At 52.4% G+C, this 16,953-nt stretch overlaps 1 protein-coding gene across 1 annotated transcript in view; it reads right to left on the bottom strand.

Moving 5' to 3' along the window:
* Positions 1-653: 653 nt before the first annotated feature.
* The window catches only part of SCNN1B (sodium channel epithelial 1 subunit beta), a 61,276-nt gene continuing 44,976 nt past the window's right edge, over positions 654-16,953 (bottom strand). Inside the window, exons 5-13 of the mRNA XM_045461616.1 lie at positions 10,099-10,202; positions 7,647-7,810; positions 7,254-7,361; positions 5,137-5,254; positions 4,214-4,289; positions 4,067-4,124; positions 3,279-3,340; positions 1,772-1,847; positions 654-1,510 (exon numbers count right to left, since the gene is read on the bottom strand). Of these exons, the coding sequence (XP_045317572.1) occupies positions 1,130-1,510; positions 1,772-1,847; positions 3,279-3,340; positions 4,067-4,124; positions 4,214-4,289; positions 5,137-5,254; positions 7,254-7,361; positions 7,647-7,810; positions 10,099-10,202 (1,147 nt within the window). The 3' untranslated portion in view covers positions 654-1,129. The remainder of the gene's footprint in view (positions 1,511-1,771; positions 1,848-3,278; positions 3,341-4,066; positions 4,125-4,213; positions 4,290-5,136; positions 5,255-7,253; positions 7,362-7,646; positions 7,811-10,098; positions 10,203-16,953) is intronic.

Here is a 16,953-nt window from a genome sequence, read left to right on the forward strand (position 1 = left end):
AGCAATTGCACTACTAGGCATTTATCCACGGGATACAGGTGTGCTGTTTCAAAGGGGCACATTCACCCCAGTGTTTACAGCAGCACTATCAACAATAGCCAAAGTATGGAAAGAGCCCAAATGTCCATCCATGGATGAACGGATAAAGAAGATGTGGTGTGTGTGTATATATATATAATGGAGTATGACTCGGCAATCAAAAAGAATGAAATCTTGCCATTTGCAACTACATGGATGGAACTGGAAGGTATTATGCTAAGCGAAATTAGAGAAAGTAAAATATCGTATGACTTCACTCATATAAGGACTTTAAGACACAGAACAGATGAGCACAAGGGAAGGGAAGCAAAAATAATATAAAAACAGGGAGGGGGACAAAACTTGAAACTCTTAAATATGGAGAACAAACAGAGGGTTACTGGAGGGGTTGTGGGAGGGGGGATGGGCTAAATGGGTAAGGGGCATTAAGGAATCTACTCCTGAAATCATTGGTGCACTATAGCTAACTAATTTGGATGTAAATTAAATAAAATTAAAAATCACCTGCTTGAGGGCCTTCCCTTGGCCAGGCCCTTGCTTCCAAGCCAGTATGGATGCATCAGGGTGCATCAGGGCATTCCGACTGTCCAGCCTGACAAAGAACAAAGCTCAGGTCTGTGTCTTCTACTTTTATTTTCTAGAACAAAGTATGTGCCACCTGGCAGCAGGCCCCCCATCCCTGCCCCTGGACCTGATGCTCTTCCTGCTTTGCACAACTGCTGCCCTCACTCAGCCCATTTGCAGGGCTCAGCCAAGGCCAGGACGGAAGACTGCTGGGTCTGGGGACAGACGGCAGGGCATGTCTGCCTGTGTGTCTCTGGAGCCTGGCTGGGGATGTCCCAGCCAAAGATCAGGCCAGGTTGGAGGTACGGGCAGAAACCAAATGAGTACACATTTCTCATATCTGTACCAGCACCGTGACCCCACACAGCCTTCGGCTTGGGACAGGCCAGGAGCTGCTGGTCTCTCTGTAGAGGGACACAGACTCTGGCCCCAGAAACCCATCGTCTTCCACTGGGGAGAGCACCACAAAGTGAAGTCTTGGGCAGTGATCTCGGCTTCTCGGATCTGACTTCTGGGCTCCCTGGGTCTAGACGGCATCGCCCTCACTGTCCGACTCGATGATATCCAGTGGTTGCAGACGGAGGGAGTCATAGTTGGGGGGTGGGGTGCCCGGGATGGGCAGGGTCTGCTCATCAGGATAGGTCCCAGGGTTGGGGCCCGGCCCGGCCACGTCGGGCTCGAAGCTGAAGTTGGTGTGAGCCTCCACCAGCTCAGCCACAGTGGGCGGCGGGCCGGCATAGCAAGCCTGGGCCCGCCTTTGCCGCAGGCTCTTGGCGAAGGCCACCAGCTTGATGATGGTGATCCACACGAAGTCGATGAGGATCTCTCCAAACTCGATGAGGCACAGCACTGAGCCCCCCATCCAGAAGCCAAACTGGCCGCCCAGGTTGGAGAGCAGCCAGACGATCTGTGGAGAGCAAGGGGCTGAGGGGCTGGCAGGGCTGGGGGTCAGGCCACAAATTCCTGCCTTGAGCCCTGCCCCGCCTCCCAGGTTCCTGTGAGGTGGGCCCTTGGCCGGGAAGGGGGACAGGGTGACTATCTCAGCCCTGGGGAAACTTCTTGTGACTCCTTTAGGGACGCTCCTAATTCCCCTGTTGGTCTCGGGACCCTCCCCACCCACAGGGTGCAGGGGCGGCAGGGCTGGGGTGTCAGGAGCCCCCAGACTCACGTTATTGGCTGCTGACTCCTCAATGGTGCGATAGTTGAATTCTTGGAAGTAGATGTTGAGCTTGACGATTCCCTTCCTGTAGGAGCAGCAAGAAGGGCTGGTGCCCCCTCCCCAAGACACACTGACACACGCACATGCACACTCACAGGAAAGGCAGCTGGGAGGCCCCAGTCCTCTGGCTTGAGCTTCTCACATGTCCACTGCCATGAGTGGTGAGGTCCAAGCAGAAGCCCAAAGTGCTGCCCTTCCTGGCCCCTGTGGGCCTTGGGCCACAAAGAACATCTCTGCCCAGCATCACTCCTGTGGGCCCCCAGACTGGCTCTGAGCTCCCCTCCCCCACCCCCGGGGCGCCCGGCCCATACACAGCCTCTCCATAGAGTCCTAAGCCTTGCTCCTTCCTCGAGGGACCCAGGGCACAGAAAGTTGCTCAAGTGGGCTTCCCCTTTACACCCGATACTTCTCAGAAAAGCTATGCTCTCTTGTACCTCCAGGCTTCTGCCTAGACATCTTTGTCTCTTACTTAACAGCTCCTGCTCCTTCTTGGAGAGTTAGCTCAAGTGTCACCTCCCTCTACAGACCTCCCTTATCTCCCAGGCAGAGAGCTCCTTCCCTGCTGTGCTCCCAAAGGAAGGGTCTTGTATAGACTCTCATCACCAGAAGCCCTGCTGGCATATTTCTGTCCTCTAGACTGGAACTCCCTGAGAGGATGACCTGTGTCTTTCCTGTGCTCAATTTGCATTTGTATTTGATAGATGGAAAGATGGAAGAGTGGATTGAGGATAAGTGGTGGATGGATGAGGGGATAATGGGATGAATAGGTACATGGGTGAGTGGATAGATGGATGGGAGGAAGATGAGAGGGATGAAGGATGGGTGGATGGATGGACTCATGGGGTGGATGGATGAATGGATAGATGGGTGGGTGGGTGATGGGTGGATGGATGGACAGATGGACATATAAGTGGATGGATGGATGATGAGTGAGTGGGTGGATGGATGGACAGATGGTTGAATGGGTGGATGGATAGATGGGTGGATGGGTGGATGGATGGACAGATAAGTAGATGGATAGATGGACAGATGGATGGGTTGTTGAATGGGTAATGGATAGATGGGGGGTGGATAGGTGAGTGGATGGATGGATAAGTGGAAATCTGGAAGGATGGATGGATGGGATGGATGGATGAATGGGTAGATGGACAGGTGCATGGGTAGAAGAATGGAAGGATGGATGAATAATGGAGGAATGGGTGGATGGATAGATGGGTGAAAGGGCAAATGAACAGGTGACATATGGAGAAATAGGCTCGCCTTTGGGAAGTGGCAAACTCTGAGTCCCATTGGCTGGCCTCTCTCTCATTTCCAGTGCCTCCTTCTTCAGGCTTTCTCCTGGATCTGACCAGTGTGAGAAGGTGTCTGAATATCTGCCATACATCCAAACCCCTCCCCTGAGGTTCTGGTTCCTTCCATTTTCTGCATTCCCCAGCCCCTAAGACTCTAAGCTCACCTGCTCAAGGTGATATTAGTGCTTTGGTCCCGCTCCTGAGACAAGACATGGAAAATCCAATCCTGGAATCCAAGAAGGCAACTGAAAAAAATGGCACCTGCAGCATCCCCTCCCAAACATGGGCCCTGTGATTTGGGGAGATGGGGGGAGGCAGACCACAGCCCTGTAGCTTCCCGAAGCCCCCGGGACCACGTGTTGGCGCTGGGAGGAGGAAGGTAATAGTGCGCACTGTGGCTGCTGCTATGGGGAGAAGGCACTCTAGTCTCCGGTCTTCCCCCAGAGGCCCCGCCATCCTGTGCCAGCTCTTTCCCACCTCTGGCCCTCGAATTTGCTGTTGCTCTTCCAAGATCCTCCTCCCCAGCCCTGCCCAGGCTGGCTCTGCCCATCCTCCTGCGTTAACTCAAATGTTACCTTTGCAGGGAGATCTTCCCTGACTGCTCTGTCTAAAGCGGTTTCCCCTGGTTACTCTCCAGTCATCCTGTTTCCCACCCTTACCACACTGTGAAATGATCTAACTTCTGTACGTTCTCTCTCTCCCACCAGAATGTAAGCTCCATAAGAGCAAAGGACCATTCCTGTCTCGTTCACTGCCGTGTCCCCAGCACAGCGCTTTGGGGAAACATTAGCGGAGGGACAAACAGCCCGCAGGCCTATGCCCACTGCCGTGTCCCCAGCACAGCGCTTTGGGGAAACATTAGCGGAGGGACAAACAGCCCGCAGGCCTATGCCCAGACCTGTCCCTAGCCCAAAGGTGGGCGGCCAGGAGCTTGACCACTCCACCATCTCACCTCGGAAGCCTCTGAAGGCCAGTCAGCCATGGAGATGGTCATCTTGTACTGGGTGTCACTGGAAGAGAGAAGGCAGCCCTGTTGATGTCCCTGCCAGCACCGTGCCCCCACCCTGAAGTCCCCCCCCCCCCCAGCACCCACACTCACTTGCAGGACTCCTTGCACATGTTGATGCAGGTCTCCCTCTGGGCCACGCTCATGCGCAGGTGTGAGTAACAATAGGCTGAGCAGGGTGGGTGGGAGGTAAGAGACTTAGAGTGGGGGTTTCTAGACATTTTCGTCCCCTCCTCTGAGCCTGGGGCTGCCCCCTACCCTCCTGGCCATGGCCACCCCAGGCCTGTCTCTAGACGGGAGAGGAAGTCGTCTCTGTGGAGGGTCACCCCTTCCCACCCTGCCCCTCGTGTCCAGCCAGTTTTGCCCCAGCCTGGCCCCGGGGTGGGGAGCCTCCCCCAGACATCCCAGACTCGGCTCAGCAGGAGCAGAGGGGCTTTCCTCTGCTTGCCATGCCCATTCCGGGCTGGGCGGTGCTCATGGGGTCATGCATGAAGGGATGGGTGGTTGGAAGGGATAGTTTTCCCCTCTTGTCTACATACGTTGTTGGTTTTAGAGGTGGTGGGACTCGCTCTGCTGCTGACAACATCCATCATGTTTGGACTCCAGGCCACCAGGGCCCCTGAAACCCTTGGAGGCCACCTCGGCCTCCCCTCCCACCCAACACCCCACAGAGATGCCTGGCGAGCCCACACAGACACGGACACACATGCTGAGGCTGGTACACGTGGCCTTGTGGGTGCATGAGCGAGCGCACACACACGTGGGCATGCAAACCAGCGTGCACAGATGCAAACACGGAAGCAACCCAGGCACGAGTGCCCCTGAGCCCTCTCCCGCATGCATGTGAAAATGTAAACACACACGTGTGCTCGCCAGCAGCTGCCCACAGGGCTCATGCATGTGTGGGTGTCCACGTGGTACACGTATGCACCAGGACGGAGGGGGGCTGCGGACTGTGAAGACCACACCCTGGCTATGTGATCAGAGCCCTGGCGGGTGGGGGCCCCCCCACTCACCCCAGTCGGGGAACTCCCGGTTGTTGCAGTATCTCTGCCCACGGGGCAGGGGGTACAGGTAGTGCCCACAGCTGCAGTTCCGGATCATGTGGTCTTGGAAGCAGGAGCGGATACAGGCCTGCAGTGGTGGGAGAGGGGGGACACGGATGTGGCTGTGATGTCCCCACCCGGCCCCAGGGGGCCCGGGAGCCAGGGGAGGGGTCCTTCTGGCTGAAGAGCTACGCCTGCTGACCCCGCAGTCTGGGCGTGGCTGTCCTTCCCTGTCCCTGGTCCTCGGTACCTGCAGAGGGGCTCACGCCAGACCCAGCTGTCTGAGGACGGCCCCGCCGCCTATCAAAGCTGGTGCCCCACACACGGCACGGGGAAGGGTGGCTTATTCCAAATACTGCTGGGGTTTCAGGTCACCGTGACCTGGTTCCCCCACATGTGGAGGCAGCTATGTGTCCTGCAGTCACTCAGGGGTGAAGCAGGGTGACAGTCACAACTGTGGGCTAAGGTGAGGAAGGCCCAGTGGTGGGCGGGGAACGGAAGTGGCTGTTACTCATGTGTCTCCGCTTGTCCGTGTGTGGAGGACCCCTGGCGCCAACCCTTGCTCTCTCGGGCTCTCCCCTGCTCTCCTCGGCTCTGCCCCACCAGCCACGGAAACTGCCCCCTCTGTTGTGTGCTCCTGCTGCTCCCCGGCCTGTTCCTTCCCAACCTAGCACACATCCTGTCCTATCGTGTTCTTCCTGACAGGGCTGTGGCCTCCCTGCAAGCACAGCCAGGAGAAGCACAGGGGGTGAGGGGCTAGAGGGGTCACATGAGGGGCTCTGACTGTGGGCAAGGGTCTCCCATTCTTCCAGACCTCACTGTCTCACCTGAGATTAGGAGTCCTCTCTGGACCCCGTGACAGAGGCTGGGGGTGGGGAATGGGGCGGTGCAGGCAGAGCGCCTGACCAGGGCCTGGGTCTTTGCCAAGGTCTCTGGCCAGTGAGGCTGCTGCACCAGACAAAGCAAGAGGTGAGGTTTTTCTAGAATGAGGTCTCTAAGACTGGGCCTGATGGATACCTCCATGGCCTCCGTCTCTATGCTTCCCATCTCCCTGTGCTGCCTGTCTGTCTATCCCTTCAGAAGCTCAGAAGCTTCCCCCAAGTTCCTCACTGCAGACCAAAGCCCCTCCAGATAGAAGGTGGCCAAACTGGCCAGGTCAGAGTGTGGGGTGGACAGGTCAGCCAGGCAGGGTGGGCACAGGGGACACTAGATTTCCAGTAACCTAGACAAAAGGGAAGTGCACACCATTCTCAGGGCTCTTAGGCACAGAGGCAGGCACTACGCTGCCCCCCAGTTATGCCTCAGTTTCCTTATCTGCAAAGGCAGCCTGGGCTGGGGGAGAGGTGTCATTGAGCGGTCACTTCTGTCACTCGTGCAGAGGTTCGGACTGTCCCAGATCCACTGGGGCTGGGTCTTAGGACAGGCCTCCCGGGCTGACCCTGGAGGTCAGGGTGAAAGGGAAGCCCCAGCTGCAGCGAGGGGAATTGAGGCCGGATACACAGAGGGTAAACTGATGAGGCGTTTGCACTGGGGCCTGTAAATCCCAGCTTCCTCATTCCTAATCATTTTACCTCCATCTCAGCATTGTTGTGAGGATTAAACGAATTAGTGTGTGTAAAGCACTTGGAACAGTGCCTGCCTAGCACACGATAAGCCTGCTACTCTTCGTATATTAATACTTAGAACAAATAAATGTTATATATATAATAAGTGCTATTCTTGCCCCGTGGGGTGTTGAAAGGATCAAATGATGCAGCAATACATGCGAGCCCTTAGCACAGCATCTCTCCCACACAAGGGTTCTTCTTAGAGACCCCAGAGTGAGATCCCCATGTTCTGGGCACCCCAAAGAGCATACCTGCCGAGGGGAGATGAGCAGTGGCCAGCCCTGGGCCCCGGAGAGCACCCAGGGAATGGACCGGCTCCACAGCCCCAAGGGCCACCAAACCCGCCAAACTACCCAGCGGTCACCTACAAAAATCCAGCAGAGCTGGCCTTGCCGGGCCCAGCTCCCCCGGAGCCCCAAGGCCCTGGGCCTGGTAGACGTGGACCAGCTCTAGGTACCAAGGCCCGTGAGGGCTTCTTACCTGGATGGAGTAGGTGGTGTTGTAGTCGCTGTAAAGGTTTCGCACGGGGACGTCGGAGCCGTTCATGGTGCACTGGCTGTAGGGCTCTCCCTTGCGCTCCAGCTTGTCCTGTGTCCATAAAGTTTGCTCCTGGAGGCCCCGGTCACCCCTAGGAGGCCCCCTTTGTACCTCCCTCCCATGGGGGTCTGTGGGGATGCCAAAAGGGGATGGGAAGCCAAAGGCCCCAGTAGGTGCCAGATGATGCCCGTCTTCCCCCACAGCATGGCCATCCTGGTGGTGGGGGGAAGGGCGGTTCCAGCCAGAAGATAAGGCAGGAATGGGCCATGAGGGAGGGCCAGCTCAGCCCTGGGCAGGTAGGGTTCCACCTTCAGTTCCCCTAGGCTGCGGCCGTACCACCAGCACCCCGATGGATGTCTCCGTCCCGGACATGGCGTAGATGCCCTCGTCTTTGATGAAGGGGTATGACCTCTGCTCATGGAGCATCAGCCGGGCGCCAGCCGTGGACGTGAGGAAGGGCACATAGTCGTCCTGGCCTATGTCCAGGATCAGCTTCAGGCCTGTGGGAAGGTGGGGCCGAGGGCTGCCTGAACTCGCTCCCCAAGGCTGAAGGGAGACCCATCAACCACTTATCCAAGCCCCCAGCCCCAGAGCCCAGGGGACCTCCAGGGCCCATCCAGGAAACTGGCTCCGCCTTGCAAAAATGAGACCCCTTGCCTTCTCCAAGGCCCCCGTCTTAGCCCAAGCCACCATGTCTCCCCTCTACCCCCATGATCTCTTTTCCACGTGGCAGGTAGACCCAGGGGTACAGCGCAGCACCGGCCCACCTCAAATCACATGAGTCCTCATTCCCTTCATTAAGTCCCTCTTGGCCTCCATGCTCCTGCCTGCTGCTGGGCCATTACAAATGCCTCAAGAACACTGTTCCCTTACTCTGGAATTATGTCCCTACCTTAACCCTCCAAGATCCTCCTGCTCTTCCTTCGGATCTCAGCCTGAGTCACTTCTTCCAGAAGCCTTCCCTGACTACCAAGACAAAGTCTCAGGGTCTTTGTTATTTTCTCTTCTAGCTCTGGAACTTTCCTCCCAAGTATGTGCCTCCCTTACATGATTCTTTTATTGTCGGTCTTCCTTCCCCATTCGACGGTTCCCTTCTTGTGCACAGAGACCAGCCCCCAATGTTATGCACCATAAGACTATGCTGGGTGGGTAGGACAACAGGCTAGTATTTATCGAGCACTTGCTATGTGCCAAGTGCTGGGCCCAAGTACCTTATTATACACGATCTCACTGGTGTTCACAAAAGCAAAGCTGCTATTCTTATCCCCATTTTATAGGTGAGGAAACCAAGGCACAGAGAGGTAAAGAGACTTGTCCAGGGTCACCCAGCGAGAAAGGGGAATTGTTGGGGTTCTAACACAGGCACCTGAGCTCCTTGGTCTCAATCGTCTGCCGTGAAGTGAGTTGACTGGTACCTCTGTGATGCACAGAGATTTCAGGGACATAATGGCTGAAGGGAGGTCCGTAGCCCCCTGTACCACCCTTTTGACCAACAGCCCTGATAGTTAGAATGACAGCCTGCCTCTTGGAGTCTGGGGAGGTCAGAAGCTCATGGGAGGAAGGATCGCTCCCACCTGTGCCTGGCTCACAGCCGGAATACTGAAGCCATCCTGAGGCCGCCATGAGTCTTTCCCCGGAGACGGACCAATGCAGTGGCCTCTGTCATCGATCACTTCCCCTTCCCCTGCTTCCATTAATCCTTCACCCTCTCTCTGTCTTGTTCAAGAACTTGGTTTAGCAATGAGGCTAAGTAAGAGTATGGGCTCTGCAACATGTTAACTGTGTGCTCTTGGACAAGTTAATTTAAACCTTCCAAGAATATCCGGCATGTAGTGAGCATTCGCATTTGCCCGGCGCAGTACTGAGCAGGTGGCTGCATTATGTCACAGTGATTCCACGAGCTATACACAATATGCTCTATGATGCTACCATATACTGTCTCTGGGGAGACCAAGGCTTCCAGAAGTTCAGTCTGGATCTCAGGATAACCTGGGGGGTCAGCGGTAGAGAGTTTTCACTCGTGCACGGGAGCCTGAGTTCCTGACCCCTGCCTGAGCTGTATTGCTTCTGAATCCTCACCTTGCTGATCAGCAAAATGGGAACCCCAGTCTCTACCCCAGGTGTTTACGGGGATTGAAGGTGATAAAGGAAATTTTCAACTTTTAACATACCTCGCCCTGCTTTCAGGCTCCCAGGGAGCCTGTACTTTAACATTTACCAGGGTCAAAATGACTCCACCAAAACCTCAGGCTCTATTCCTGGCCCCAGCACACATTGTACATCTACTTTGTTAAAACAAATAACCAAAAAGGAGCATTCCAAATATAAAGAAAAAGAAAAAAGAAAAACCCTCCCTGGTTCCCATAAAATTAAATTCATACAGTCTTGCAGATACTAAAAACATAAGATAAAGTCTGTAACTTTCTGGAACGTTCTTCATCATGATGGTTTGTAACTGTTGATGTAAAAAACATATATAACCCTGCACCAAACTTCCTTTCCCGGTGCACTCCCTTCCTTGTCAAGACCGTTGTATCCCAGGCAGCTGTCCTAACGTGGGCTCGAATGAAACTCTTCCTTTCTCTTTAAAATTTTTAAAAAGGTTTGTTCATTTTGTGTGGACAAGGGAATGGCTCCCCACCCACCGAACAGGTTGTCCTTCCCTGTGCTGCCTCCTGTCTAATCCAGGCCCTGACCCTCGACAGCTGATGGTCCTTTGGTCTTTTAGCCCCACGTGGTGGGGATTTAAAGCCCCATGGCTCTGACCCCAGGATGAACCAAGACTCACCAAACTCAGCTCCGGGGTTGGCTGAAGGGAGCGCCTTCTCCGTCATGCCCCAGTTGAAGATATAACAGTTGCCATAATCAGGGTGGAAGATGGACGTGAAGTTCCTGAAAGAAACACCATCAGCTAGAGATCAGGGCCCACCCAGCAGGTGCCTCCCTGAATGTCTGTGGTCTGGGGCCTGGCAGAGCGGAGCTGGGAGGATCCGACAGGTGGGCTGGGCAAGCCAGGAACTCACATAGAGAGAAAGGTGGCTGAGATGGTGGGTCAGAGAGGGGGTGAGTCGGGAGAGGGCCAAACAGAGGCCGGGGAAAGAGAAGGCTTTATAATGAGGCATGTGGAACCCTATACAGGGTCCTCTCTGATGTCCTGGAAAGGTTTCCTAAGGAAATAAGTTAACAATAACAACAAATGTTTCCATAAAGATGCTCGCGGCAGTAGCAACGGTATAATGCAGTTTCAAAAGAATTCAGTTAGAATCACTCACCATCAGGGAGATACAAATCAAAACCACAATGAGATACCACCTCACACCTGTCAGAATGGCTACCAGTAACAACTCAGGCAACAATGGATGTTGGCGAGGATGTGGAGAAAGAGGGTCTCTTTTGCAGTGTTGGTAGCAATGCAAACTGGTGCAGCCACTCTGGAAAACAGTATGCAGGTTCCTCAAAAAATTAAAAACAGAACTACCCTATGACCCAGCAATTGTGCTACTAGGCATTTATCCAAGGTATACAGGTGTGCTGTTTCGAAGGGACACATGCACCCCCATGTTTATGGTAGCACTATCAACAATAGCCAAAGTATGGAAAGAGCCCAAATGTCCATCGATGGATGAGTGGATAAAGAAGACGTGGTATATATATACAATGGAGTATACTCAGCAATCAAAAAGAATGAAATCTTGCCATTTGCAACTACGTGGATGGAACTGGAGGGTATTATGCTAAGTGAAATTAGTCAGAGGAAGACAAATCATATGACTTCACTCATATGAGGACTTTAAGAGACAAAACAGATGAACATAAGGGAAGGGAAACAAAAGTAATATAAAAACAGGGAGGGGGACAAAACAGAAGAGACTCATAAATATGGAGAACAAACTGAGGGAGTGTGGGGGGGGGGATGGGCTAAATGGGGAAGGGACACCAAGGAATCTACTCCTGAAATCATTGTTGCACTATATGCTAACTAATTTGGATGTAAATTTTAAAAAATAAAAAATAAGATTAAAAAAAAAGATTTCAGTTATAAAAAGACTTTTTCGGATATGGAACATTTCAAACACACACAAAAAGGTCGAGACAAAACCCACCACCAGCTTCCAGAATCATCACCACATGGCCACTAATGCTTCATCTCTACCCGCCCCACCCCACCTCCCTTCCATGTTATTTTCAAGCAAATCTCAGACATCATGATATTATTTGTAAACATTTCCAGATGTAGCTTGGAAAGTGAGAACTGTCTTGAAAATACGGCTATTACCATGTTAAACATAACCAACAAAAATCCCTTAAGATTAAATATTCAGTTCAAAGTTCAATTGTCTCTTCAATGTCAATTTTTACAATTTATTTGTTTAAATTGGGATGCAAATGAGGTTAAGGTGACTGGTTGATATGTCTTTCAAGTTTCTTCTAATCTATGGCTCCCTCCAGCTTTTTTTTTTTTTTTTCTTCTTGTAATATAGCTGTTAAAACAGTTCTGGTTTGAAGAGGCAGTGATACAATGAGATCATTTCACAACCCTGACGAATGAATGGCTTTGGGCAGTGCACCCTCGTGGGCCAATGCTGCGTGTCTCCTGAGGGAAGAGCACAGGCTGCCGAGGAGGTGGCCTTGCGAATAAAAAGTAAAAATCAGGGGCACCTGGGTGGCTCAGTCAGTTAAGCGTCTGACACTTGGTTTTGGCTCAGGTCATGATCTCACAGTTCGTGCGTTTGGGCCCCACACTGGGGCTCTGTGCTGACAGTGCAGAGCCTGCTTGGGATTCTCTCTCTCTCTCTCTCTCTCTCTCTCTCTCTGCCCCCCCACCCCCCGCACCTCTCTCTCTCCAAAAATAAATAAATGAAGTTAAAAATAAATAAATAAAAATCAGCCCCAAACAGGACCATGCATCTGTCCCTAACCACCATTTATGAAAAATACTGGAGACAGAGGAACAGGTTCAAAGTCACCGCAGCAAGTCAACCTGCAAAATCCAGACCTTGGGGAATGAAACAGGATAAACAACCCAGTTTCTTCAACAAACGCACTGCGAGAGAGGAGAAGGGACACAGGCTCTAGATTAATAGAAATTTTATAGACTTGGGTCATAATCACAACATGCTGCCTTTAGTTATATCCTGATTCACACAAGCAAACAGGCAAAAAGGTATAAATGACATGAGCATGAAGATGATTGGGCAGTTGATGGTGTTGAGGAATTATTGTTAATTTTTTCAGGTGGGATAATGGTATTATGGTTTGATTTTTTTTTTTAAGTCTTTCTCTTTTGCAGATATGTTCTGAACTATTTACAGCTGAAAGACCCTGGAGTCTAGGCTTTGCTGCAAAATGGATGGGAAAGGAAGTGAGTTGTGGCCATGATGGGAAGGGAAGTGAGTTGTGGCCATGGGCTCCGGCTTCCTTGTGAGGTCATCATACTCTATTCTGTCTGTAGGTATATCCTCAGGTCCCCATAAGGAATCGCTTTAAAAATGTCTTTGTGTGTTTTTTGTTTTTCTTATTTTATCTAATTCTTTTTTCTTTTTTTTTTTTAATGTTTATTTTGAGAGAGAGAGAGGGAGAGAATGAGTGGGGAAGGGGCAGAGAGAGAGGGAGACACAGAATCCAAAGCAAGCTCCAGGTTCTGAGCTGTCAGCACAGAGTCCGATGCGGGGCCCAAACTCACAAACTGCAAGATCATGACCTGAGCTGAAGTTAGATGCTTAACTGAGCCACCCAGGTGCCCCCCCCCCTTTTTTTTTAATTTGAGAGAGAGAGAGAGAGAGAGAGAGAGAGAGAGCAAGCTCAGGGGAAAGGGGCAGAGGGAGAGAGGAAGAGAATCCCAAGCAGGCTGCACACTGAGCGTGGAACCCAACATGGGACTAGATCCCATGACCCTGGGATCATGACCTGAGCCAGAATCAAGAGTTGGATGCTCAACCAACTGAACCACTCATGTGCCCATGTTTTTCTCACTTCATTAAAAATAGGAAGGAAGGGGGCTGAGCGCAGAAACAGCAACAGAAATGGAGCATTGTCTTCTAAGCCCTGTATTTTGAAACACAGACGATGCAAACCTTGCAGGGGCCAGCCCCGTGCTGCACATTTCTGTGTACCTTCTCCCATTCGATCCTCAAAATAACCCCATGAGGTCAGCTGATATTTGCCCGTGTTCAGATTAGGAAGCCATTTCCTCCACCTCTGGCCTCACCCTCTGTGCTGGCAGAACGAGGTGGGTCCGGGGCAGGCTGGGAAATCCAAGCTGGGAGCTGACCCTGGCAGACAGATTTGAGCTGCTTTCTCAACCTCTGAGCTTCGGTGTTCTCGACCGTGAAAGGGAAATCAGGAAGAAACCACATTTCTTCATCCAACAAGTGTTTACTGAGGTAGGTACTGGGCTGAGGACACCTGAGGTGAACAAGAGTCCAGCCCTGGGAGGTCACCACGTGGCTGGGGATACGGAGTGGTGGGGGGGAGCTCAGCAGCATCCTGTCGACGCTGTCCTTCCAGAATGTGCCTCTGGCCCTGTCCACTTCTCTCCATCTCTGAGGCTCCCCCTGCACTCCCTGTGCAAAGTCACTTCCCTGCCCGGGTGCTTGATCATTTCTACTGCTTATTCCCTGCTAGCACGCGTCGAAATCTGAAATGATCTTTATTTAACTGCTTGCTTATCAGCTGTCTCCTGCATTAGAAGGTAAGCCCAGGGAGGGCAGCTGTCTGTCTTGAGGGAGAAAGCATTCAGAGGCTAACACCCCAGGCCTGGGAGCCAGCCTGCCTGAATTCAAATTTTGGCTCTGTCACTGAGTAGCTGGTGAGCTTTCCCTGTGCCTCACCTTCCTCACCTGTAACGCCAGGATTATAATAGCACTCACCCAAGAGGACTAAGGCGAGGGCTGGATGCCGAGCATCTGGAAATACTCAACAAAAGCAGGCCACTCCTACTGCTCAGAGGCTGGCCCACGGTAGACAGACACTTAGTAAATATTTGTTGGGTAAATTATAATATGTGATAAGGGTATCAGCAGAGATAAGCATAGAGGAGTGACACCTAATTCTCGCTGGGGTGTGTGTAGGGATGAGGATCATGGAAGGGTTCTTGGAGGAGGCGAGGCCTGAGCTGAGACTTTTAAGGATGACTAAGAGGTAGGGGCTAGAGAGGAGAAAGGGCACATCACGTAGGGGGCACAGCATAGGCAAAGGCCCGGGGGGGAGAAATGGCTTTGGGCGGGCATCACGGACCCTGCGTCGGTGTAGGATCAGGGCTGTGACAACAGGAGGAACAGAGCAGGGCAAACTGGCTAAAGCCGGGCGCTGTTCTGGAGGGAGAGACCCCGCCCCAGGGTGTGGGGACACAGTGTTCCCAAGAAACGGTCTCCGACATCTGCAACCTTGGGCGCGGTCGGATCCCCTTCTGCCCAGGGCCGTGCTCTCGGCCTCAGGCCTCACCGTAGGCGCCAACTATTTGCTTGTCGCCAACGCCCTCTCCCTGGAGAGGCTTCTCCCAGTGCTGGCCCACTCTTGCTCCAGAGCCAGGCATTCCCCCCTCCCACCAAAAAAACCTTCTTGGGACAGGTGCAAGGCATGTAGACGGTGACCAGCAAACCCCCGGAAAGGACAGAGACACAGAGCGTCCCCGGCAGGAAGATGAACAGTGGTGTTGTATGGCAGAGGTCAGGAAGGGCTCCCGAGGGCAGAAGCTAGCGAGCCAGATGGAGCAGTGATGACGATGATGCTTATATATGCCTACGTCCTGGCTTCTAGATGCCATTGCCCAATAAAAGGAACCAGGGCTCCCCAGAGAAATGGCTGATTCTAGGGCTTGGGGCGTCTTGAGGTGCTAGAAAGTAAGGAAGTACTAAAAAAAAAAAAAAAAGAGTGATGGGGACGTGTCAAAAAGACACAGGAGCCAACACAAGGAGCTGCTACTGGCCAAAGCTGGAAGAATTTGAGTAAGAAAATAAATAATGTGGTATTGGGTTACAACCCCAATACACACAAGCCCATACCAGTAGAAACGACTGAATAAACAAACACGTGGGGAAGAGAGAAGTCTTCCCCACAGAAGACTTCCAAAGAGTCTACATTCTCCTCTCCAGGGGACCAGGAGCCGCCTGCCACCCCCCTGCCCCCAGAAGGTGACCTCAACTTAGTGACTTGCTTCCACACAGGGCCTGGGAAGGGAAGTGGTCACCTCACGACAGGGGAGCGTGGCACCCATAGCTTAACCAAGTGAGGAAGGTCAACATCACGGGTGGTGTCATGTGGCTGACGTGTTCCCCACCCCGCCCAGGATACGAAGTGACGAGGGGGTCGCTCGCCTTGTGCTCTTCTTCCCCCCAAACCCGTCTGATCTGTATACACCCAAGTCAAGGACTTGCCCTAAAACACCTGCCCAGTACTCTGCAACTGTCATGGTCAACCCAAAGAAGCCCGAAAAACCGTGACAGGGTTTCTGCACGAAATGGGGTCTCCCGGATGGAATCCCGGAACAGGGAAAGGTCACCAGGAAACACTGCTGAATCCTCAAGAACGTGTCAAATTTAGTTAATAGCAATATGCCAATATTAGTTTCGAAGTTTTGACAAATCACCGTGGTGACAGAAGATGTCAACAACGGGGCGGGGGGGGGGGTGCCGGGGAGGGGTACAAGGGAACCAACCGTATATACTCTCTTTGCAACATTTCTGTAAACCTAAGATTATTCCACACTAAAAAGCTGACTTTAAAAAAATGCTCATATATTATTTACTATGTGGGAGGTACTATTCTAAGCACTTTACATCATTTAATCCCCTATAAGGCTATTTCACTCTCCCCATTTTCCAGATGAGAAAACTGAGGCCCAGAGAGGCAAAGTCGCATGCCCAACTGCACCCAGAGCTAGCATTCAAATCGAGGCACTTTGGCATCAGGGTCCAGATGTGGCTCATATTTTCCTAATTGCAGCTGCTGCTTCTTGAGCATTTGCCACACTCGAGAGAGAAAGGACAGGGTCAGAAGGAGCGAGGAAGCAGAGGCCACGGTGTTTGGAGCGCAGCGTTGGGAGGGCAGAGAGAGGCACGTGTCCTCTGGCACCACGTCTGAGGCTGACTCAGGAAGGCAGGTGACAAATAACAGGCTTGGGAGAAGGGGGCAGGGAGGGAAGACCATCTGGTTTTCTGACAGGCGGGGTGACCCAGACTGCCATCTCTGCCTCTCAACGGCTGTGTGGCCTCAGAGGCGTCGCTTAACCTCTCTGGGCCTCGGTTGCATCATAGAAAATGGGCTGACACAACAGTACCTTTCTCATGGGCCTGTGGCCATGGTTAAATGAATTTTATACATGTGATATGCTAAGAATAGCACCTGACACATCAGAAGGGCTCAATAAATGTTAGCATTATTATTGGATAATGAGTTCCCTGTCAAATGTGGGTTTAATGACAGTAACAACTATTATTTATTGAGGCCAACACTGCCGTCAGCATATTAACTCATTTACTACCCAAAATAACCCCGTAGAGTGGGCATGTCATTACCCCATTTTACAGAGGAGGAAAACAGAGGCCCATCAAGGTTCAACTTGTTTAAAGTCACACAGCTTGTCCGACAGCAAGGATTTGCACCCAGTGGTCTAACCACACCGCCCAGCCTTAACCCCTTCACT

The sequence above is a fragment of the Leopardus geoffroyi genome, chromosome E3 (assembly GCF_018350155.1).
Source record: "Leopardus geoffroyi isolate Oge1 chromosome E3, O.geoffroyi_Oge1_pat1.0, whole genome shotgun sequence".
NCBI lineage: Eukaryota > Metazoa > Chordata > Mammalia > Carnivora > Felidae > Leopardus > Leopardus geoffroyi.